Raw genomic sequence first — 24,242 nt, forward strand, 5'->3', positions numbered from 1 at the left:
TAAATATACACATATGTGGTGCTTCGCTTGAGGTCTGGAGCTCAGTACTGCTATATAAACAGGTGCCTCAAGGGCAGTAATACGAAACCACACTCTAAGTCAGGTCCAGGAAACTGCAGGCATTTAATGTGCAATGGGCCAGAAGTACCTCACTTGTCCAAAATTACAGTTAATATTACAAGCACTACCTGTTCATCAATACCAGAAAGAACCTAAACTGTGCATTCAATGATCTAAGGGCTCAAAAGATTACTTCTAAACTTAGGATTCCCCAGGCTAAATGAAAATTTCAACATCTGGAGAAGTAGCTTCATTTGCCAACAATATTTTACATTTATTAGCACTTTCAAATGGATTGATGTATTTGCTTATCCAAACTGTAAAGATTTTACAGATGATACACTCTCATTAAAGCATGGACACACAAACTGGGCCCAGCCCAGCTCCTTGACTTCAAGGAACATGTATCTTAAATGTGACTGACTGTACCACACCCAGGGAGAGAAATGACACTGCCAAGTTTTATCTTACAGCCTTCTAGGAGAAATTCGGGCTGTGTAATCACTAAGGCCACCATATTTAGAACAAGCAATGTCCAAATATGTGAATAATGCTGCAATGCACATAGAGGTACAGGTATCTTTTCGAGTTAGTATTTTCAGTTCCTACGGATAAGTATCCAGAATTGGACTGCTGGATCATATGGCAGTTCTATTTTTAATTTTTTGAGGAACCACCATACTGTTTTCCACAGTGACTATACCACCAAGAGCGCACAAGGGTTCCTTTTTTTCCACATCCTCGCCAACACTTGTGATTTCTTATCTTTTTGATAACAGCCATTCTAACAGGTACAGGTGTGAGGTGATTATCTCATTACTGTTTTGATTTGCATTTCCCTGATGATTAGTGATGTTGAGCAGCTTTTCATGTACCTGTTGGCCATCTGTACGTCTTCTTTGGAAAAATGCCTATGCAGATCCTCTGCCCATTTTTAATTGGATTGTTTGTTTTTGTTTTTTTGTTTTGCTATCAAGTTGTATGAGTTCTTTATATATTTTGTATATTAACCAATCAGACATGATTTGCAAATATTTTCTCCCAGAATATAACCGGTTAGGCAATGATAGATAAAACACCAAGCTCTGCTATAAACCAGCACACTTACATCTTCGGCACATTTTCATTTCCAGCATTCTATTTGAAATTCTGCCTGTGCAATCATTGTAGCAAAATCATAATTGGGACAAGTAATTTCCAAATACCAACGACAATGACCAGAGTTAATCCAAGGACTCCAAGTACTCTAAAATAAGACAACAGAATATTCTCTCTGACCCAATATCTCCACCACATTTAATGATCTGTTTAAATCCCATTAGTGTTTCCCCATTTCTAAAGGATAAAGTCCATACTACTTTGTAGGACCTACGTGGTCCTTCATGATCTGTCTCCAACTATATCAGCTCCTCCGGCTCCCAAAACGAACTCAGTGACAGTCATCCGCAACTTTTCACTGTTCCCCAAAATGACCTGTTCCTTCATGCCACCCTATCTTTGTACCTACTATTCTTTTTGCCTGAAATTAATTAATTAAATGATTCATTCGTTTGTTGACTATACTATGCTAGAAGTTAGACACACAGTGATAAACAAAATAACCATGATTTCTGCCCTTTTAGTCTTTTGACTGAGAGGCAAATAAACAAATAAGCATGGCTTCATATATTAAGAAAGTGTTATGCACACAGTAAACAGGGAAGCATAATAGGGAATATCAGGAAGAGTTCTATCTCATTGGTATAAATCAGCAAAGGCCTGTCCAAGGCAGTAAACTTTAATTTGGGACATGAAAGGTAGGATGAAATAGCCTCAAAAAGAACCTGGGGGCAAAGTATGGCAGGCAGGGGAATAGCAGCCCAAAGGCTCTGAAGCAGGAAGGAACTTGGCATGGTCCAGAGCTGGATGGAATGAAAATAAGCAGGGGACCAAGATGCAGGAGATAATTTCTCAAAAATAAGCAGGAGCAAGGTCATGAGCAGTGTGAGCCATAGAAAGGAGTTTAGATTTTATCCAAAGTGAAATGGAAAGCCACCAAAGGGTTCAGATAAGGAAACTGACGTGACCTGATTTACTGTTTAAAAGAGCACTTTGGCTTCCCCGTGGAGTTATTCCGGGGTACAGGTGAAGAAGGGGAGAGCAGAGGGAGAACTGCCTGGCATTCCCCATCCAGTCAGAATGACTGTCTCATGCTCAATTGCAAATTCCACCTCCACAAGGAAACTAATTCCACCAGGTCTGACTTGACCTAGTGGGTCTTCTAAATGTATCTGGTTCAAAAATCTTCAAAGGCATTCAAAAAATAAATAAACTCAACAAATTTATTTTTTTTTAACATCTTTATTGGAGTATAATTGCTTTACAATGGTATGTTAGTTTCAGCTTCACAACAAAATGAATCAGTTATATATATACATATATTCCCATATCTCTTCCCGCTTGCGTCTCCCTCCCTCCCACCCTCCCTATCCCACCCCTCCAGGCGGTCACAAAGCACCGAGCTGATCTCCCTGTGCTATGCGGCTGCTTCCCACTAGCTATCTACCTTACGTTTGGTAGTGTATATATGTCCATGCCTCTTTATCGCTTTGTCACCGTTTACCCTTCCCCCTCCCCATAGCCTCAAGTCCATTCTCTAGTAAGTCTGTGTCTTTATTCCTGTTTCAACCCTAGGTTTTTCATGACATTTTTTTTTTTAAATTCCATATATATGTGTTAGCATACGGTATTTGTCTCTCTCTTTCTGACTTACTTCACTCTGTATGACAGACTCTAGGTCTATCCACCTCATTACAAATAGCTCAATTTCGTCTCTTTTTATGGCTGAGTAATATTCCATTGTATATATGTGCCACATCTTCTTTATCCATTCATCCGATGATGGCCACTTAGGTTGTTTCCATCTCTGGGCTATTGTAAATAGAGCTGCAATGAACATTTTGGTACATGACTCTTTTTGAATTATGGTTTTCTCAGGGTATATGCCCAGTAGTGGGATTGCTGGGTCATATGGTAGTTCTATTTGTAGCTTTTTAAGGAACCTCCATACTGTTCTCCACAGTGGCTGTATCAATTTACATTCCCACCAACAGTGTAAGAGGGTTCCCTTTTCTCCACACCCTCTCCAGCATTTATTGTTTCTAGATTTTTTGATGATGGCCATTCTGACCGGTGTGAGATGATATCTCATTGTCGTTTTGATTTGCATTTCTCTCATGATTAGTGATGTTGAGCATTCTTTCATGTGTTTGTTGGCACTCTGTATATCTTCTTTGGAGAAATGTCTATTTAGGTCTTCTGCCCATTTTTGGATTGGGTTGTTTGTTTTTTTGTTATTAAGCTGCATGAGCTGCTTATAAATTTTGGAGATCAATCCTTTGTCAGTTGCTTCATTTGCAAATATTTTCTCCCATTCTGAGGGTTGTCTTTTGGTCTTCTTTATGGTTTCCTTTGCTGCGCAAAAGCTTTTAAGTTTCATTAGGTCCCATTTGTTTACTCTTGTTTTTATTTCCATTTCTCTAGGAGGTGGGTCAAAAAGGACCTTGCTGTGATTTATGTCATAGAGTGTTCTGCCTATGTTTTCCTCTAAGAGTTTGATAGTTTCTGGCCTTACATTTAGGTCTTTAATCCATTTTGAGCTTATTTTTGTGTATGGTGTTAGGGAGTGTTCTAATTTCATACTTTTACATGTAGCTGTCCAGTTTTCCCAGCACCACTTATTGAATAGGCTGTCCTTTCTCCACTGTACATTTCTGCCTCCCTTGTCAAAGATAAGGTGACCATATGTGCGTGGGTTTATCTCTGGGCTTTCTATCCTGTTCCATTGATCTATCTTTCTGTTTTTGTGCCAGTACCATACCGTCTTGATAACTGTAGCTTTGTAGTATAGTCTGAAATCTGGGAGCCTGATTCCTCCAGTTCCTTCTTTCGTTCTCAAGATTGCTTTGGCTATTCGGGGTCTTTTGTGTTTCCATACAAATTGCAAAATTTTTTGTTCTAGTTCTGTGAAAAATGCCAGTGGTAGTTTGATAGGGATTGCATTGAATCTATAGATTGCTTTCGGTAGTAGAGTCATTTTCACAATGTTGATTCTTCCAATCCAAGAACATGGTATATCTCTCCATCTATTTGTATCATCTTTAATTTCTTTCATCAGTGTCTTATAATTTTCTGCATACAGATCTTTTGTCTCCTTAGGTAGGTTTATTCCTAGATATTTTATTCTTTTTGTTGCAATGGTAAATGGGAGTGTTTTCTTGATTTCACTTTCAGATTTTTCATCATTTGTATATAGGAATGCCAGAGATTTCTGTGCATTAATTTTGTATCCTGCCACTTTACCAAATTCATTGATTAGCTCTAGTAGTTTTCTGGTAGCATCTTTAGGGTTCTCTATGTATAGTATCATGTCATCTGCAAACAGTGACAGCTTTACTTCTTCTTTTCCGATTTGGATTCCTTTTATTTCCTTTTCTTCTCTGATTGCTGTGGCTAAAACTTCCAAAACTATGTTGAATAAGAGTGGTGAGAGTGGGCAACCTTGTCTTGTTCCTGATCTTAGTGGAAATGCTTTCAGTTTTTCACCATTGAGGATGATGTTTGCTGTGGGCTTGTCATATATGGCCTTTATTATGTTGAGGAAAGTTCCCTCTATGCCTACTTTCTGCAGGGTTTTTATCATAAATGGGTGTTGAATTTTGTCAAAAGCTTTCTCTGCATCTATTGAGATGATCATATGGTTTTTCTCCTTCAATTTGTTAATATGGTTTATCACATTGATAGATTTGCGTATATTGAAGAATCCTTGCATTCCTGGAATAAACCCCACTTGATCATGGTGTATGATCCTTTTAATGTGCTGTTGGATTCTGTTTGCTAGTATTTTGTTGAGGATTTTTGCATCTATGTTCTTCAGTGATATTGACCTGTAGTTTTCTTTCTTTGTGACATCCTTGTCTGGTTTTGGTATCAAGGTGATGGTGGCCTCGTAGAAGGAGTTTGGGAGTGTTCCTCCCTCTGCTATATTTTGGAAGAGTTTGAGAAGGATAGGTGTTAGCTCTTCTCTAAATGTTTGATAGAATTCGCCTGTGAAGCCATCTGGTCCTGGGCTTTTCTTCGTTGGAAGATTTTTAATCACAGTTTCAATTTCAGTGCTTGTGATTGGTCTGTTCATATTTTCTATTTCTTCCTGATTCAGTCTTGGCAGGTTGTGCATTTCTAAGAATTTGTCCATTTCTTCCAGGTTGTCCATTTTATTGGCATAGAGTTGCTTGTAGTAATCTCTCATGATCTCTTTTATTTCTGCAGTGTCAGTTGTTACCTCTCCTTTTTCATTTCTAATTCTATTGATTTGAGTCTTCTCCCTTTTTTTCTTGATGAGTCTGGCTAGTGGTTTATCTATTTTGTTTATCTTCTCAAAGAACCAGCTTTTAGTTTTAGTGATCTTTGCTATTGTTTCCTTCATTTCTTTTTCATTTATTTCTGATCTGATTTTTATGATTTCTTTCCTTCTGCTAGCTTTGGGGTTTTTTTGTTCTTCTTTCTCTAATTGCTTGAGGTGCAAGGTTAGGTTGTTTATTCGAGATGTTTCCTGCTTCTTAAGGTGGGCTTGTATTGCTATAAACTTCCCCCTTAGAACTGCTTTTGCTGCATCCCACAGGTTTTGGGTCGTTGTGTCTCCATTGTCATTTGTTTCTAGGTATCTTTTGATTTCCTCTTTGATTTCTTCAGTGATCACTTCATTATTAAGTAGTGTATTGTTTAGCCTCCATGTGTTTGTATTATTTACAGATCTTTTCCTGTAATTGATATCTAGTCTCATGGCATTGTGGTCAGAAAAGATACTTGATACAATTTCAATTTTCTTAAATTTACCAAGGCTTGATTTGTGACCCAAAATATGATCTATCCTGGAGAATGTTCCATGAGCACTTGAGAAAAATGTGTATTCTGTTGTTTTTGGATGGAGTGTCCTATAAATATCAATTAACTCCATCTCGTTTAATGTATCATTTAAAGCTTGTGTTTCCTTATTTATTTTCATTTTGGATGATCTGTCCATTGGTGAAAGTGGGGTGTTAAAGTCCCCTACTATGAATGTGTTACTGTCGATTTCCCCTTTTATGGTTGTCAGTATTTGCCTTATGTATTGAGGTGCACCTATGTTGGGTGCATAAATATTTACAATTGTTATATCTTCCTCTTGGATCGATCCCTTGATCATTATGTAGTGTCCTTCTTTGTCTCTTCTAATAGTCTTTGTTTTAAAGTCTATTTTGTCTGATACGAGAATTGCTACTCCAGCTTTCTTTTGGTTTCCATTTGCATGAAATACCTTTTTCCATCCCCTTACTTTCAGTCTGTATGTGTCTCTAGGTCTGAAGTGGGTCTCTTGTAGACAGCAAATATATGGGTCTTGTTTTTGTATCCATTCAGCCAATCTGTGTCTTTTGGTGGGAGCATTTAGTCCATTTACATTTAAGGTAGTTATCGATATGTGTGTTCCTATTCCCATTTTCTTAATTGTTTTGGGTTCGTTATTGTAGGTCCTTTCCTTCTTTTGTGTTTCTTGCCTAGAAAAGTTCCTTTAGGAGTTGTTGTAGAGCTGGTTTGGTGGTGCTGAACTCTCTCAGCTTTTGCTTGTCTGTAAAGGTTTTAATTTCTCCATCAAATCTGAATGAGATCCTTGCTGGGTAGAGTAATCTTGGTTGCAGGTTTTTCTCCTTCAACACTTTCATTATGTCCTGCCACTCCCTTCTGGCTTGCAGAGTTTCTGCTGAAAGATCAGCTGTTAACCTTATGGGGATTCCCTTGTGTGTTATTTGTTGTTTTTCCCTTGCTGCTTTTAATATGTTTTCTTTGTATTTAATTTTTGACAGTTTGATTAATATGTGTCTTGGCGTATTTCTCCTTGGATTTATCCTGTATGGGACTCTCTGTGCTTCCTGGACTTGATTAACTATTTCCTTTCCCATATTAGGGAAGTTTTCAACTATAATCTCTTCAAATATTTTCTCAGTCCCTTTCTTTTTCTCTTCTTCTTCTGGAACCCCTATAATTCGAATGTTGGTGCGTTTAATGTTGTCCCAGAGGTCTCTGAGACTGTCCTCAGTTCTTTTCATTCTTTTTTCTTTATTCTGCTCCGCAGTAGTTATTTCCACTATTTTATCTTCCAGGTCACTTATCCGTTCTTCTGCCTCAGTTATTCTGCTATTGATCCCATCTAAAGTACTTTTAATTTCATTTATTGTGTTGTTCATCGTTGCTTGTTTCGTCTTTAGTTCTTCTAGGTCCTTGTTAACTGATTCTTGCAATTTGTCCATTCTATTGTCCATTCTATCTCCAAGATTTCGGATCAACCTTACTATCATTATTCTGAATTCTTTTTCAGGTAGACTGCCTATTTCCTCTTCATTTGTTAGGTCTGATGGGTTTTTATCTTGCTCCTTCATCTGCTGTGTGATTTTCTGTCTTTTCATTTTGCTTATCTTACTGTGTTTGGGGTCTCCTTTTTTGCAGGCTGAAGGTTCGTAGTTCCTGTTGTTTTTTGTGTCTGTCCCCAGTGGCTAAGGTTGGTTCAGTGGGTTGTGTAGGCTTCCTGGTGGAGGGTACTAGTGCCTGTGTTCTGGTGGATGAGGCTGGATCTTGTCTTTCTGGTGGGCAGGTCCACGTCTGGTGGTGTGTTTTGGGGTGTCTGTAGATTTATTATGATTTTGGGCAGCCTCTCTGCTAATGGGTGGGGTTGTGTTCCTGTCTTGCTAGTTGTTTGGCATAGGATGTCCAGCACTGTAGCTTGCTGGTCGTTGAGTGAAGCTGGGTGCTGGCGTTGAGATGGAGATCTCTCGGAGATTTTTGCTGTTTGATATTATGTGCAGCTGGGAGGCCTCTTGTGGACCAGTGTCCTGAAGTTGGCTCTCCCACCTCAGAGGCACAGCACTGAGTCCTGGCTGCAGCACCAAGAGCCTTTCATCCACAGGGCTCCTTAATTTGGGATGATTCGTTGTCTATTCAGGTATTCCACAGATGCAGGGTATATCAAGTTGATTGTGGAGCTTTAATCTGCTGCTTCTGAGGCCGCTGGGAGAGATTTCCCTTTCTCTTCTTTGTTCGCACAGCTCCAGGGGTTCAGCTTTGGATTTGGCCCCGCCTGTGCGTGTAGGTCGCCGGAGGGCGTCTGTTCTTTGCTCAGGACGGGGTTAAAGGAGCCGCTGATTCGGAGGCTCTGGCTCACCCAGGCCGGGGGGTAGGGAGGGTCACGGAGTGCGGGGCGGGCCTGCGGCGGCAGAGGCCGGCGTGACGCTGCAGCCTGAGGCGCGCCGTGCGCTCTCCCGGGGGAGCCGTCCCTGGATCCCGGGACCCTGGCAGTGGCGGGCTGCACAGGCTCCCCGGAAGGGCGTGTGGCTAGTGACCTGTGTTCGCACACAGGCTTCCTGGCGGCGGCAGCAGCGGCCTTAGCGTCCCATGTCCGTCTCTGGGCTCCGCACTCTTAGCCGCGGCTCGCGCCCGTCCCTGGAGCTCTCTCAAGCAGCGTTCTTAATCCCCTCTCCTCGTGCACCAGGAAACAAAGAGGGACGTAAAAGTCTCTTGCCTCTTCGGCAGGTCCAGACCCCTCCCCGGACTCTCTCCCGGCCAGCCGCGGCGCACCAACGCCCTGCAGGCTGTGTTCACGCCGCCAACCTCAGTCCTCTCCCGGCGCTCCGACAAAAGCCGGAGCCTCAGCTCCCACTCCCGCCCGCCCCGGCGGGCGAGCAGACAAGCCTCTCGGCTGGTGAGTGCCGGTCGGCCCGATCCTCTGCGCTGGAATCTGTCCGCTTTGCCCTCCGCACCCCTGTTGCTGTGCTCTCCTCCGCGGCTCCCAAGCTCCCCCACTCCGCCTCCCGAAGTCTCCACCCGCGAAGGGGCTTCCTAGTGTGTGGACACTTTTCCTCCTTCACAGCTCTCTCCCTCTGGTGCAGGACCCGTCCCTATCCTTTTGTCTCTGTTTAGTTTTTTCTTTTGCCCTAACCAGGTACGTGGGGGGTTCCTTGCCTTTTGGGAGGTCTGAGGTCTTCTGCCAGCGTTCAGTAGGTGCTCCGTAGGAGTTGTTCCACGCGTAGATGTATTTCTGGTGTATCTGTGGAGAGGAAGGTGATCTCCGCGTCTTACTCTTCCGCCATCTTCCCCCAACCAACAACAAATTTATTTTTTAATTCAGTTTATCTCATCAAAAATCAAGCAATTTTTTTTTAATCGCCACAAGTTCCTTTGAAGTGGGCTGATTTGATACTGGAATGGATTTCAATAGTCCTAAGTGATTCTCTGCACTAGGAGGTAGAACACCAAAGTGGGGGGGGGGAGGGGGGATTTGTGGCCTTGTGCAAGGTTGTTACAGATACAGACCCTGGAGCCAAAGTGCCTGCGTTCCAGTCTCACTACTACCAAAAATGGTTTGGTGACCTTATCTAACCACTCTGTGCCTTGGCTTCCTTATCTGAAAAATGGGCATTAAATGAATCAGTAAGTGTAAAGTGTTGAGAATAGTGCCCAGCCCTTACTGCATACAGTAAATGCTAGCTAATAACAATAACTGTAAAATAATATGGTCAGACAAATTTTCTACTCACTAGACCAAGGACCTTGGGCAAAAAACCAAAGTTTTCTGCAAGCCTCAGTGTTTCCTCCCAGGTAAAATAGATATGATAATAATACTATTTTTCTAATAGGATTGTTGACTGTTAAAGGAAATCATGTATATGCCTTAAATACAGTACCTACAATTAAGTGCTCAAAAAGCTTACTGATATTATTTTATCATTAAGTTATTAAATTATTGTGGGCAAGTTTCAAATAGGTTTGCCCATACATGACTATAGGAATATTTTCTTTGGCCAAACTCCTGGATTCAAATCCTACCCCCTCCTTTAATAGTGGTACAACCTTGGGGAGGTTACATAGTCTCTCTAAGTAACCTCTCCAAGCTTCAATTTCCTCATCTATATGGGAATGTATAATAGTACCTATTTTATGAGGTACTTGTCAGGATTAAATGAGCTAATACAAAACTATGAAGCCCTGACACAGTAGCTGTAAGTACTCAATAACTGTAAGCTATTGTTACAATTACTATTATTCATACAGACCCTAATTTCCCTTCAAAAAGAATTAAAATCTTCAGCTTCTATTTTATCTCCATTCCCTTTACCCCTCCTCTCACCCATAGTACTTGGCTTCTCTCTAAATGCTTGATAATAAACTTCCCAAAGGTAAGAGGGAAAAAAAGTCAAACACAGACCTACACAAATCTGGAAAAATAGTGAATTTCAATTGTTCCAATACAGAAATCTAGAGTGGTAATTTCTTTAAGTAAGATTTTAGTATCAAGGGTCCAGGATAGGTGAGAAAAAAACAAACCCTAATTTACCAACAAGTTAGAAGTCACATGAGGAAATCTTGGCTCAGTTCAAGCAATCAACCAGGCCACTAGGGTTAAACAGCATGGCAGAATTAAATAAACATTAAACCAGCCAAGGAACAAATAATTAAGTGACATAAACCAGGGTAGGAGAGAAAGATTCTCTTAACTCCCAACTGAAAGAATGTAAAGGAAAATAAATAAGAAAACAGGCGTGGGCTTCCCTGGAGGCGCAGTGGTTGATAATCTGCCTGCTAATGCAGGGGACACGGGTTCGAACCCTGGTCTGGGAGGATCCCACATGCTGCGGAGCAACTAGGCCCGTGAGCCACAACTACTGAGCCTGCGCGTATGGAGCCTGTGCTCCGCAACAAGAGAGGTCGCCATTGTGAGAGGCCCGCGCACCTCGATGAAGAGTGGCCCCCGCTTGCCACAACTAGAGAAAGCCCTCACACAGAAACGAAGACCCAACACAGAAAAAATAAATTAATTAATTAATAAACTCCTACCCCCAACATCTTAAAAAAAAAAGAAAGAAAGAAAGAAAGAAAAAGAAAACAGGCATAAGGTGTCATTGATTCAGTTATCTGCTGCTGCTGGGGAATGAATTTTCTCCGAGAACTAAGTGAGAAAGAAAGGAAGACATGGTTGAGAAGGTCAGCAATAAAAGAGCGACTGATAGTAAAGTCAGCCTCTAGACCATGGCAAAGGTGTGTGGGGTGACAACCATGGGCTGTCAGGAACGCCACACCACTGATTGTATACCAGGAGTAGAAAAGACTCACATTTCCCAGAGACGAATTCTTCCTGTTGGAGTGGCTTGTATCACGGCACTCTGCAAGATAGCTTTATCTGCTTAGCAACAGAGTTCTATAAGGCTTCCCTTGTACAGGGCTGAGATGACCGTTCTTTAGACATAGTCAGCTGAACCTGGTTCTGCTGTCCGTGGGTCAAAAATATTCAAAAACACTCAAATTCCAGAAAGTTCCCAAAAGCAAAACTTGAATTTGCCTTGTGCTGGCAACTATTTACATTGTATTTACAACTCTTTACATAAAATTTGCATTGTATTAATTATTGTAAGTAATCTAAAGATGATTTAAAGCATATGGAAGGATGTGCATAGACATATGCAAATACTATGCCATTTTATATAAGGGACTTGAGCATTAGCTTTTACCTGTGGGGTGCTGGAACCAATCCCCGGTGGACATGTGGATACCTGGATACCAAGGGACAACTGTACTAGCTAATGATCTCTATAACACCTGTACTGGAGAGGGGCTAGGAGGCCAAAGATGAAAGGGGGGAAATCAGAAAAATGGGCTCCACAATAAACAAAGGCACATAAATGGACAGCCAGGAGAAAGCAAAAATTTAGAGATTTATTTTCTTTTTTATGCCAATATGAGCCTATAAGAAGAGATTAAATCAGCAGTTTCCAATGCTTTTTGTTACTTATTAAAATCCCAAACTAGACTATGAATCAACAAAAAAAAATAGCTATCATCTTTCACCAGGCTTCATTTTCCCCATTCCTAATCCTTAAATAATGACTTTTAAAATATGAGACTAAATCAATAATTAAGATAGCGAACTCTAGCACTAACGCATTAACTTCCATGACCAAAGCCAGTACAATCTGACTACAGAAGCTGTTTCCTGCACCCCCAGGGCTCCTTGTTAGCCAGCAGAGAAATAGGGGGCACAGAGTGAGAAAGGATTTGACATACAATCAGCAGGAAACAAATTCCTGGTTCATAAATCATCATAAACTGATTTTGAAATTGATGTGAAAGAAACAGAATTTCTAGACACAGAAGAGGGATGCCACCAGTGATGGGTTCATTTCAGACCCAGCCCCTTGCTGTCAGGCACAGAGGCACATGCATTTCAACAGTCAGGGTGGCCTGAGTCCCATAGCATCAGAAAGCTCGGGGTTTAATGAGAACAATGGGGGCAGAAATCAAACGATTACAATGCTTAAAAAGGTAATTAGAATGCACTTGACTTAAATTTCTCGTTAGTTTTGGTTGGGGAATACATGGGTTTGAAGCCTTCCATAACTCAGCAGCTATTTATTGAGCAGGATGTAGTACGGTAGGGCTACTTGAAGTGTGGCTGGTCCACAGATGGGCGTCAACAGCATCACCTGGGGGCTTGTTAGAAATGCAAATTCTTGGACCCCAGCCCAGACCTCTGAAATCATAGACTCTGGAGGTGGGGCTTAGCAATCTCTGGGGTAACAAGCCCTTCAGGGGGTCCTGGTGCAGTCCAAGTTGAGCAGCATCGTGGTCAGCTTATCTCTGCGAAGCCACAGACTTAGGGATCAAGCTTTGGAGTCGGATTCCAGTCCCACTATGTGACTTTGGGGAGTTACTGATCCCCTCTAGGCTTCAGTCTCCTCTTCCACATGGAGTGCTTGGCTCCATACCCACTAAATATCCCTGACATTCATTACATGGGGCCCCAGGTGTGAGTACCCTCACCGCCCCTGACCCTGGCTCTTACAGTCTACAGTAAGAATTTAACAGTTCAGCATAGGGGTTAACACACTTTATCTGTAAAGAGGAAGACAGTAAATATTTAAGGCTTTGCAGGCCATACAGTCTACATGTCAACTTCTCAACTCTGCACACAAAGACACTAAGAAATGAATAAACATGGCTATATTCCAATAAAACTTTATTTAGGGATATCGATATTGGAATTTCATACATTTTCACGTCATTAAATCTTCTTTTGATTTTTTTCAACCATTTTAGAATGCGAAACCCATTCTTAACTAGCACTATATATATATATATATATATATATATATATATATATATAAAAAACAGGCAACAGGCCGGATTTGGTCCAAGGGCTGTTAGTTTGCGGACCTTGGTCTAGTGTTCTTGCATATTGTTAAGCAATATGAACCAGTTTCCTCATCTGACAGATAAAAGTAATAATACCCATCCTGCAATCTTGTTGTGGGAAAATAAATATCTGTAAAATATCTGGCAGGCTACCTGCCAGAGAGAAGGCACCCGGCAAAGGGTACCTGCTGTCATTATTACAATGAAATGTTCATCACATGAAAAAGTGCTAACACTGATTCAGGAAGACTAGGTGGAACCGGGCAGGAGTACAATGCAGAAGGACAGGCAAGCAAGACAGCTGCAGGTTTACAAACCGATTTGCTCTAAGCACCATTGGACATACGTCTATTAGCATATTGCTGACTTTACAGATACAAATAAACAGTCAAAAAGTAAGCAAACTGGGGCTTCCCTGGTGGCGCAGTGGTTAAGAGTCCGCCTGCCGATGCAGGGGACACAGGTTCGTGCCCCGGTCCGGGAAGATCCCACATGCCGCAGAACGGCTGGGCCCGTGAGCCATGGCCGCTAAGCCTGCACGTCCGGAGCCTGTGCTCCGCAACGGGAGAGGCCACAACAGTGAGGGGCCCGCGTACCGCAAAATAAATAAATAAATAAATAAGCAAACTGTAGAAAGGAACTCCAATCACCTCTCTTGACTTGAAAGAAGACGTGGTTTATTCTGGATGTCTAAATTGCTGCCATATGTGTACCTCCCTCCTAGAGCAAAGGAACTATTCAAATAAAAGTGTATAAAGTCTGTCTCTGATCTCAAAGCCTCCAGGAGTTCACATGACCACACTGAGACCAAAGCAGCACTCTCTTGGGAGAATTCACAGCTGCTCAACATCTGGGGGGCCAATCAGGCTCAGAATATGGAAAAGCTTAGGACTCCATTTCAGATGAAATCTCAAGCGCTCATCAAAGGCTCAAATGTGTATCCCTGGGTCTGGCACTCATTACATGCTCTTCATTTGCTCCTTCTTTGGGTGCCAAGAGTCTGACGAACAGAGGTGTGCTCCCCTTCTGATCCCTACCCCGTAGGCAATCCTTTCCCCCAGGTCCCCTTACAGTGTTCTCATTGCCTCTAAGTTTAGCAGTCTCTTCTGGTGCTAAGGATGACCACCTGCATGAACACGATGGCCTATACAGTAGCCACTATCCACATTTGGCTGTTGAGCCCTTGAAACGTGGCTGGTGTGACTGAGGAACCACATTTTTTATTTCATTTTATTTTCTTTAATTTACACTTAAAACCTGATACTCGATACAACTCTTGGAAAACTTTTAAGCATCTCTGGAGCAACTTAGACATGTGAATCTACTTTTTTCAAATGTACATTTTATAAAATCTAAATAGAGATCAAGTATTTGTGATGAAAATTTAGCATCCGAATTGAAATATGCTGTAATGGCAAAATATATACAGAATTTTGAAGACTCATGAAAAAAGAATATAAATAGCTCATTCGTAAGTTGATATTGATTACATATTGACACGAAAATGTTTTGGATATATTGTGTTAAATAAAATATATTATTGGGCTTCCCTGGTGGCGCAGTGGTTGGGAGTCCGCCTACCAATGCAGGAGACGTGGGTTCGTGACCCGGTCCGGGAGGATCCCGCATGCCGCGGAGCGGCTGGCCCCCTGAGCCATGGCCGCTGAGCCTGCGCGTCCGGAGCCTGTGCTCCGCGGTGGGGCGGGGCCCCAGCGGTGAGAGGCCTGCGTACCGCAAAAAAAATAACAACAACAAAAAATATATGTATTTATATTATTAAGTAAATTCTGCCTACTTCTTTTTGCTTTTTTATTTATTTATTTACTTATTGCTTTCTTTTTAATGTGGCTCTTAGAAATGTAAAATTACCTAAGTGGCCGTCATTGTATTTCTCCTGGACTGCACTGTTACAGAGCATTAAATAAAAGTATTATTGTCATTACTCAAACTCATCACAAAGCTGGAATCAGAGTCTGTGTAGCTCTGACCTCTGCAAGCCACAGTCCTCTTCCTGCCCACACCGTAGAGAACAGCCCTTCTTTCCTGGTTACCATTTTCCCTGATTGGTAAGGCAAGCCCTTCACAGAGAGAGACCTTCACATCTCTTTCTTTAGTCAGGCACACGGTTGGAGCCAAGAATAACAAACAACAATACCAGGAATCGTAGCCCTGCTCTCCACAGGTGGGTATTCCACTTGTCCCAAGGAGGAGAATTGTCCCAGGACAGTCGCTTGCTCATTCCAATCCTTAAAATCTAAGATGAGCTCCACATGCACATTTTAATCGCACATTATGACTCATTCCCATGCAGGACACACACGTTTTACTTCCAATTCCCTCGTGGTCATGGTCTTCTCAGAGCAAGATGCAAATAGAGTTTTCATAACTGACCAAAGTTTTTATTTTGTGTCTGGTAAATGCACAGCTAATAAATTCCCTAGGAAACACAATAGCCTTTGAAATTAGAGAGAAATCCCTTCCAGAAAAGGCTTTTACATGCGAGAGTTTTCAAACCTCAATAAATACTAAGATATGATTGAATGAATGTGGGCGCACATTTCTATTTATATTTACTATGTATTTGTAGAGAAACACATTTTTTTACACAAACACTTGAATGACTTAAGTACTGGACCTCTCTTTGAGTCTCCACCCCTCCACATCACACAGGAAATGAGAGACAGGCCTGGAGATATGGGGTGTGGGCAAAAGGCTCTCTGAAAATGTTACCTACCCCAAGGCTGCTGTTTATTGAAGTCCCTGGATGCCCTAGGCCAAGATCTTTGATTTACTGACTTTAAATCAAGTCAAAATCAGAAGCAGGGCCTACTCTTAAATTTGAGTTGAGGAAGAAAGAAAACAACAGTGAAAGCACAGATAATCTCTTCACCGCATTTGAGCCATTTTCTTTACGTTCCTGCTGACACACCTTGACAAAGCTGCTAACAAGGAAAAGGAATTAACCAATTTGGTGTTTAGCTCCTCTCCCTTTCCAGGCTCTGGTGGAAGTGCTAATTGGCAGTAAAACGCATAAAAGGTGTACATCAGAGTGGCCAGGGACCAACAGGATCTGGATAATCCATAAATTGAACAATGACCCTTTTAATAACCAGGATCTAACTGCAGCTTTCTGTAATGGGATCCTGGTAACACTTGTAAATCTACTCTGCTCAATTAGAAAAATGCCTTTCTCCACTTTTCCCGGAATCCAGGAAATAGAGAACTCATCCAATTCCCAACCCTCAGGCATAAGCGTGTGTAAAATTCTCAGAAACAACTGAATATGTTCCTCCTGGGGAGGAGATATCATAACTTTCCCCAGTCATCTGTTGGAAAGCTTAATGGGTTCCCTCTGCTTGCCTCAAATCTAAACTTTTTTTCTCCCACCAGCCCCAAGAAAGGTTTCCTTGATTCAAGCTGTTATCTAATTATTAATGATACCAATAATAGTTTTGCCACATGTGTACAGTGCATTCTGCTTTACAAAGTGCATTCACGAACTTTATCTCTTTTGGATTCCAACACTGCCCCAGGGGGGATGCTGGCTGGGAAGCCTGAAGCTTATATGATCTGTGGGTCTCTTTAAGAAAATGAATATAAATTATAAATACAAACATGCCAGAACCTCTTCCCAGAGCCTTGAAGGGGCCCTGAAGCTTAGCCTAAGGGTAAATCTAACTCTATCACTCCTCTCCTTCACTCCCACCTTCAAAGGGACATGGGGGTTTCTCAGGAAAGAAGGCTGTGGTCACGTGACTTGCCCAGGATCAAAAGGCTGTTAGTGTTAGAGGCAGACTTAGAACCTTCTTATTTCCCCAGTCTCTGTGGCCCCTCTATATCCTCTAGTTCCTCTGTCACAAAGGAAATTCTGAGGAAGGAACAAATAAAAATAACACAGCTAAAAGAGAGCTCTATCAGGAGATTGTTAGGAAGCTGTCTAGACTCAAAAGATGGTGAAATAAACTCAAAGCCCCTATAAACATTCACTGAATTGGCACTGAAGGTAAAATACACACTACAACACTACCCAGAGCCTGAGTCAACCCCACCTTCACCACTTACTAACCATGACCTGGGGCAAGTTAGTTTGCTTCTCGGAACCTCAGTATCTTCATTTGTAATAAAAGTTTACATGAGATGATACATGTAAAGCACTCAGCCCAGGACCCAGCCTGAACACACTAGGTGTTCAATAAAGAACAACTGTTATTGCTGCTGTTCTTCTCAATTCATCCAAAAAGCAACGCTTTTTACACAAGCAACTCATTCCCCAAAGTGTGCCAACAGAATTTGCAAAAGCATCCGCTCAGTGACAATAAGCCTAAAAATCAGGCAGGGCAGCTACTGAGACTTCAGCATTCTTTGGGCAGCAGAAAGAAATGTCATAGCAGATTTATTAAACAAAGTGCCTTGTCTATTCTACTTGCTGGGGTTATCGTAGAGTTTCAGGTTTGCAATCTGTGTACCTGTGAAGTTTCTGTGGCTTTCCAGTCTCAGTGAAGCCATATTATTTTCCAATCCTTTGAAACCTCATAGTTTGAGAACCACAAATTGTGGTGTGGATGCTGAGGTCTGTTGTTTGTTTTTTGCTTTTGCTTTTTTTGTTTCTATTAACCCAGGGAACTGAAATGATCATGACAAAAGATAAGTCACTCTTATACTTTTCTTCTTTCTTCTTTCCAGTCCAGGTCTCTCTTCTCCCTCCTCTAGATTTCAAATGGGCTCCAGATTTTATGAGAAGCCCTAACAGATCTAAAAGAAACAAACTGAGAAGGAACTTAAGGAGAAAACTAATTGATAAACTCTAATCTGCTTGCTTATGCTAGAGTGAAAACTCCACGCATGTTTAAGAAGAATTAGGCTGCTCCTAGAGGAGACCAGGTTAGGCTGTTGTCTGTAAGTAGCATCTCAAAAAAAATTAAATCATTTATACATTCAACATTTAGGAAACACTTTACTGTGAGTCAGACTAGTTGCTATGGATATCAAGTTGAATAAGACAAGGCCTTTTCTGCCCCCAAGATTCAATTAGGTAACTACCAACACCACCACTACTCGTATACTCACTAGGTATACCTTTCTTCTCATTGAGTCTGTAATCTTACTTAGGGCAAGAACAGTATTCATTTACATATGCTTAGTAAACACTAGCTGATCGACCTACTAAAGGCCCCTGTGCTATATGAGTTCATAGTAAAACAAAAGAGTTGAGCTTATTTACAGTACAGGGTAATACTTGCTGCTACAGAGACAAGAACCAAACCATGGAGCCACAGAGGAAGCCTGAGGCAGGGGAAGACTTGACCACAGATGTGATGCTGAAATAGGAGTTGAAAGATAAATTGAACTCTCAGTGGAGGAAAAGTGATAGCAGAGGGAATTTCCTGCAGAGAAAACAGCATGTACAACTACAACTAATAGCTAATAATTATCAAGGACTTATTATGTGTCAGGTTCTGTTCTATAGAAATTAGCTCATTTATTCCTCATAACCTTAAGAAGTAGGCACTGTTTTTGCTCCCATTTCACAGACGAGGAAACTGAGGCTTAGAGATATCACTGCTGGAACAGGTTGGTCTGACATCAAAGACCAGGCTTTCAATCCCTGTGCTATACTACAAAGGCACAGAGCCACGAAAGGAGGTTCTATATCTGCAGACTTGGAATTCATTTAGGTAAGTGTCTAGATCATGAGGAAGGGAGTAGTAGGTGGTGAGGCCAGATATGTGGGCAGGAGCCAGATTCTGAAGGAACCTGAATGCCAAGCTAAACAGCTGGGTTTACCCTGCAGGGCCTGGGGAGCCAAGACAAGCATTTAAGCCTACAAATGGCTTGATCAGCACTGCACTTCTGCACAATAATCTGAGAGTGATGTGGAAGATGGGCGAGATTATGAGGCGCCTGAAGGAAAGGAAGCTATTTCAAAAGACAGACCAAATACTAGGCTCTAGACAAGGCAGAGGTGATAGGGATAGAGAATAATGGGCATATTTGAGAGATTTCCTGAGACAGAATTGATGCAGTATGGTGAAGGATTAGATCTGGGGCAGTGGGGGAAAAGTAAATAAGAAGACACCAAGTCCATAACTTGATATCAATATTCATCAAATTTCCCATCAATCAAGACCAATGTAGGGACTTCCCTGGTGGTCCAGTGGTTAAGACTCCGTGCTTCCACTGCAGGGGCACGGGTTTGACCCCTGGTCCAGCAACTAAGGTCCAGCCAAAAAAGCAAAAAAAAAGGATCAATGTCATACGAGGACAGGTGACTGGTAGAGAAGATAACAGTAGCTTAGTCATGCACCTACTGTGTTATTGTCTAACTACTTCAAGTTCCTAAGTATCATTAACCTGGCAAAACCATAATCTTCTCCAAGGCCGAAATAAGTGTCTGTGTCCACATGTTCACTCAGTTTCCATTTCAGTACTGAATCCAAAAAAAAACCTTAATACAATTCACTAAATATGTGTTAAATGTCAAAGGTATACGTGACACTGTTCTCAAAAAAGTACCTGCTGACCAAAGGTAGAAATCATAAAAGAAAATACAAACAGCTTTTATTATATAAAATACTAAAGTATCTGTAATTTATAAGAGATGAAAAACAAATGACTTCTATAAATTTAAGTTTTATTTCACTAATAACCAAATAAATACAAATTAAATATCTTTCTTGTCTACCAAATTTTGAAGACTTTTAAAACACCCCATGGAAAGAGACTGTCCCTTGACTTCATTATTCACAATGGCACAGCTCCCCAGGAGAGCTGCCTAACCAGGAGCATGGCAAGAAATGAACCTACTAAGACTGGAGGTTGTTTTTTCTGCAGTAAACTAGCCTATTCTAACTAATGTGCAGATATTTCCATTTAACCCCTAGAATAACCCATTGAGGAATGCATGATCATCTCCATTTTAGAAACTGAGGCAGTGAAATCAAGAAACTTGCTTATGGTTACACAATTAGTAAATGGTGGAGCCATAATTAAAATCCACATATTTCTGGCTTCGAAGCCCATGCAACATGGAGTAAGTATATATTCCACAATTAAATGATTATTGAGGTAATCATTATTCTGTTTTGAGAACCAGGTCTACACATGGGCAGAATGGGCCCTTACCACGCACAATACCTTGAGGGGATATTCTGTATGCCCCAAAAGACCACCATTTGCTGCCATGGTATAGGCTCCTCTTCTTAGCTAGTCAAAGGTTCCTATTTAGGGTCACTATTGTTTAGGCAATAATGATACTTTAATCAACCTCTTTGTATCTCGGGATAATAAGATCTACCTCAAAAATCTGCTGAGAAGAGTAGATTTTGCCCACAGCATAAAGTTGACCCTGACTCAAAAGTTATCCTTCTAAAACACAAGCTTCATCACAGTAAATCATATTCAGTCTTCAAAACACAGCTCCAAATCATAAGTAGGAACACTATCCTAATTATCCAATTAGAGGGTTCATTGCTTTCTCCCTCCATGCTTCTGTTATGCCTTCCACAGGCCTATTATTCTTCACATTGTAACACATTCATTTACTTTTCTATCCCCCTTACTATACTGTAAGCCAGTGGAGAATGGGGTCAATGGCTTATGCATCTTGTGATACCAACACCAATACGGCAGAAAATATTTCATTAAAAACAACAACAACAGTATATCATTTTACCCTCACAAAACCCTATCAGGCATTCTACAGCTTGGGCAAATTGAGGTTGCAAGTTGCAGTGACTGTCTAAAATCATATGCAGGAGAAAAAGCTTGCACTGAACCCAGGTCTCTGGACTCTCCACTCCCCCATGCATGGCCTTTCAAAGACAAGGGGAAAAGGCCCACCAGAGGCCATCAAGACCATTGCACAAAGGTACTTTGTTTCTCAAAGGTGGTAAGGACTCTGAACGGTATTAGGGCATCTTAGAAAGTCATCATCTGGGAAAGTACAGGGAACAGAGTTAAAATATAAAGAAGGTTGGCAGATCTGGGTCTAAGTCCAGGCTCACTCTGTCCTTAACCCTGTTCCCTTGGGCAAATCGCTTAAGCTCGGGAGCCTCAGCTTCCCCATCTGTAAAATGCGGTTTTAAACAATGATACTCACCTTACAGGGTTTGATGTAAGACCAAGAGTTATATTATATGAAACGGGCTGAGGATATAGTAAAGATTAATTAAATTGTAGTTATTATTATATGTGAGGAAAAAATAGCACCTATTGAATGCCTGTGCCACAAAGTATTTTTCATATCTTATTTCATCCACAGCAACCCTGTGGAGTATTACAACCCTGAGGTGCTATTACTTTAATTTTATATTGAGGAAACTGAGACACAGAGACATTTAAGTAGCTTATCCAAGGTCACGCAGGTAGCACATGGCAGAGCCTGCATTCAGACCAAGGTCTTTCTGAGTCCAAAGCCTTTGCTCTTTGCAGTTTACCTGTCTGCACCCCAGATTAGTTTCAGCGGAGAAAAAAATAAAGGAGGAATCAGATATGCCCCAAATGTCTGAGGTCAGTGTGAGGGGCTGGAAAGGGAAGGAATGGTTGGATCAGATTCATTTGCAGCTTGGGATGTGTATTAAACATGTTTGGAACATGTGCAAGATGAGGCAGGGGAGAAATCAAAAGGGAAGAAGACAGCCAACAATAAATGTCACGCTCCTCAACTTCTCTTTCAGTTAATAACACAATAAATAGTAGAGATGACTCATCTTCATATTTCAGTCCTTGGGCTAGGAGTCTCCAAGGTAAAAATCCCATATTGTAATACCAAGGTATTATTTCCTCTTGATCTTGCTACCATTATGTCCCAGAAAATGTTCTGAAACCAAACAAAGGAAGTTCAGAAAAATCACAGGAAATACCTCATCTCCTTTACTCTAAGAAATGGAAACAAACTCTACTAGGTTAGTCTCTTACTTGCATCATTAACACCAAGGCATGTTGGAAGAGGATTCAGGTAACTAATACAGCAGTAGATGGCTTCAAATCATCCTACAGACAAGTAAATGCTCTTTCACAATAGCACAACCAAACAACTTGATTTCTGGTGTTTTCCTCTGTCACACACAGCTCTCCCAAACTCGGAACAAATAGGCCTTTCGTTCCCAGTCAAGGCCCAGGAAACTTTCATGCTGTGAATGTTTTTGGTTCATGTAGTCAGGTTAGGCACGAGTAGAAACAGTAGTCAGAAAAACAAACAAACAAACAAACTCCCTATGGAATAAAAAGTTCTCAAGTGAGGCACTCGTACCAAGTTCTCCCACCTGATGCCACAAGAACCCAGAAAGATGCTCAGTCCAGGCTAAGAACACACTTGGAGAAAGAAAACTCAACAAAGAAGGGGTGGCTGAACAGACTCTGATAGGGAGTGAAATAATTTTGTCTGTTTATGAGCACAAGGGAGGTTTGTCTGTTTAAATTTATAAGCAAAAGGAAGGCTTGAAATTCTCACCTAATAAATACACCCTCTTGTGAACTTTTCCGAAGTAGAGCTAACAGCATACAGAGTTAGCAGATCTCACAGAAAACTCATTCCTAAGGGACTACCTGTAAACTCTGAAGTTTTTATCTTCATACGATCAAATGTTCGGTAGAACTCCCTCTGCACTCTCACCCCCATTCAAAGCCCTGTACCCCTCAGCACCAATAACCCATGTCCAGCCTTTCCTTTTCTCTGCGTGGCCCCAGAAAGGCCTCAGGCAACAGAGCCGCGGGACTCGCGGGCGCACCCCTCCCCTCCCTGCCATCCCCATTATTCGGCACACAGCCCTGCTCTCCCCTGGAGCCAACAGTCTGCAGCTCCTTCAATGCAGGCGCGAGAAGCAGGAATGGTCGGAAGAGAAGCCGTGCCAGCTGCATGTTTCAGAATCTCCCTCCCTATGCATTTGCCAAACGAACAAAAAGAAAAGCAACGCCAGGAAAAGACAACTGAGATGAGGATGCCGTGGGACCGCGGCTGGCTCCACGCCTCTTAGCAGCAAGAGGCTGCCCAACCACGCGTCCAAGCCATAGATGCGAGTCGTTACCTTCAGGATGCAGGCCATGGCGCTCCGCCGGCCCTCCTGCCACCGAGCAGCGGGGCGCCTGGGTCAGGGGCAGTCCAGGCGACAGGCTGGAGGTTGGTACCGCTGCAGGACCGCTCCAGCCCACATTCCCGCAGATCCAAATAAGGGGACCGCGGTGAGAGCTGCGCGGGCACAGGCCCCGCCCCCCGAGTCGTGGGCCCGCCCCCGGCCCCGTCCACTGGCTGGCGAGCCGCGGGACCCCGCCCCCCAGGTCACGTGCCATCCCGGGCGCCGGCGGCTGCCCCTCGGTGCTTGCTACTTTTTCTTTTCTCTTTTTTTTTCTGTAAACGTTCTGTAGTTCATTGTATATAAAGTCGCTCAACAGCAGGCAGGAATCTGGGTCCCGCTGGGGAGAGAAAGTGGCCTTTTCTTCTCCTCGATTCGTCTCCCCTAACAGATCAGCGAACTCCTAGCAGACACTTCACACTTTTTAATTCAGTGGGTTTGGAATCACCCCTCCACAGACTTTGGGTACATCAAAGGATTCTTCAAAAGTAGCAAACAAAATTCTCCCTGAGCTGTTTAAGGAAAGAGCCTTCGCTCTGCTTAAATACTCTGTGATGGCCTTACCTAAAAATAATTTGCCATTAAAAGGGAGCACAGCGGGCTTCCCTGGTGGCGCAGTGGTTGAGAGTCCGCTTGCCGATGCGGGGGACATGGGTTCGTGCCCCGGTCCAGGAAGATCCCACATGCCGCGGAGCGGCTGGGCCCGTGAGCCATGGCCGCTGAGCCTGCGCGTCCGGAGCCTGTGCTCCGGCAACGGGAGAGGCCACAACAGTGAGAGGCCCAAGTATTTGAAAATTAAAAAAAAAAAAAAAAAGGGGGAGCACAAATACAAATACCTATCCCCGAAAGATGCCGTGAGCC

At 42.2% G+C, this 24,242-nt stretch overlaps 1 protein-coding gene across 6 annotated transcripts in view; it reads right to left on the reverse strand.

Annotated features, from left to right (window-relative positions):
- The window catches only part of ST6GALNAC3 (ST6 N-acetylgalactosaminide alpha-2,6-sialyltransferase 3), a 766,015-nt gene that overhangs the window by 730,136 nt on the left and 11,637 nt on the right, over positions 1 to 24,242 (reverse strand). For 3 of the 6 annotated variants that reach the window (XM_060304109.1, XM_060304097.1, XM_060304116.1), the window contains exon 1: positions 23,337 to 23,506. The exons of 2 other annotated variants lie outside the window; for them this stretch is intronic. In XM_060304109.1, coding sequence (XP_060160092.1) covers positions 23,337 to 23,354 — 18 coding nt within the window. In that variant the 5' untranslated portion in view covers positions 23,355 to 23,506. Of the gene's footprint in view, positions 1 to 5,032; positions 9,173 to 23,336; positions 23,507 to 24,242 lie in introns of those variants that run through there. One more of the 6 variants, XM_060304122.1, reaches the window with a different exon arrangement.

The sequence above is a fragment of the Globicephala melas genome, chromosome 1, assembly GCF_963455315.2.
Source record: "Globicephala melas chromosome 1, mGloMel1.2, whole genome shotgun sequence".
NCBI classification, from domain to species: Eukaryota; Metazoa; Chordata; class Mammalia; order Artiodactyla; family Delphinidae; genus Globicephala; species Globicephala melas.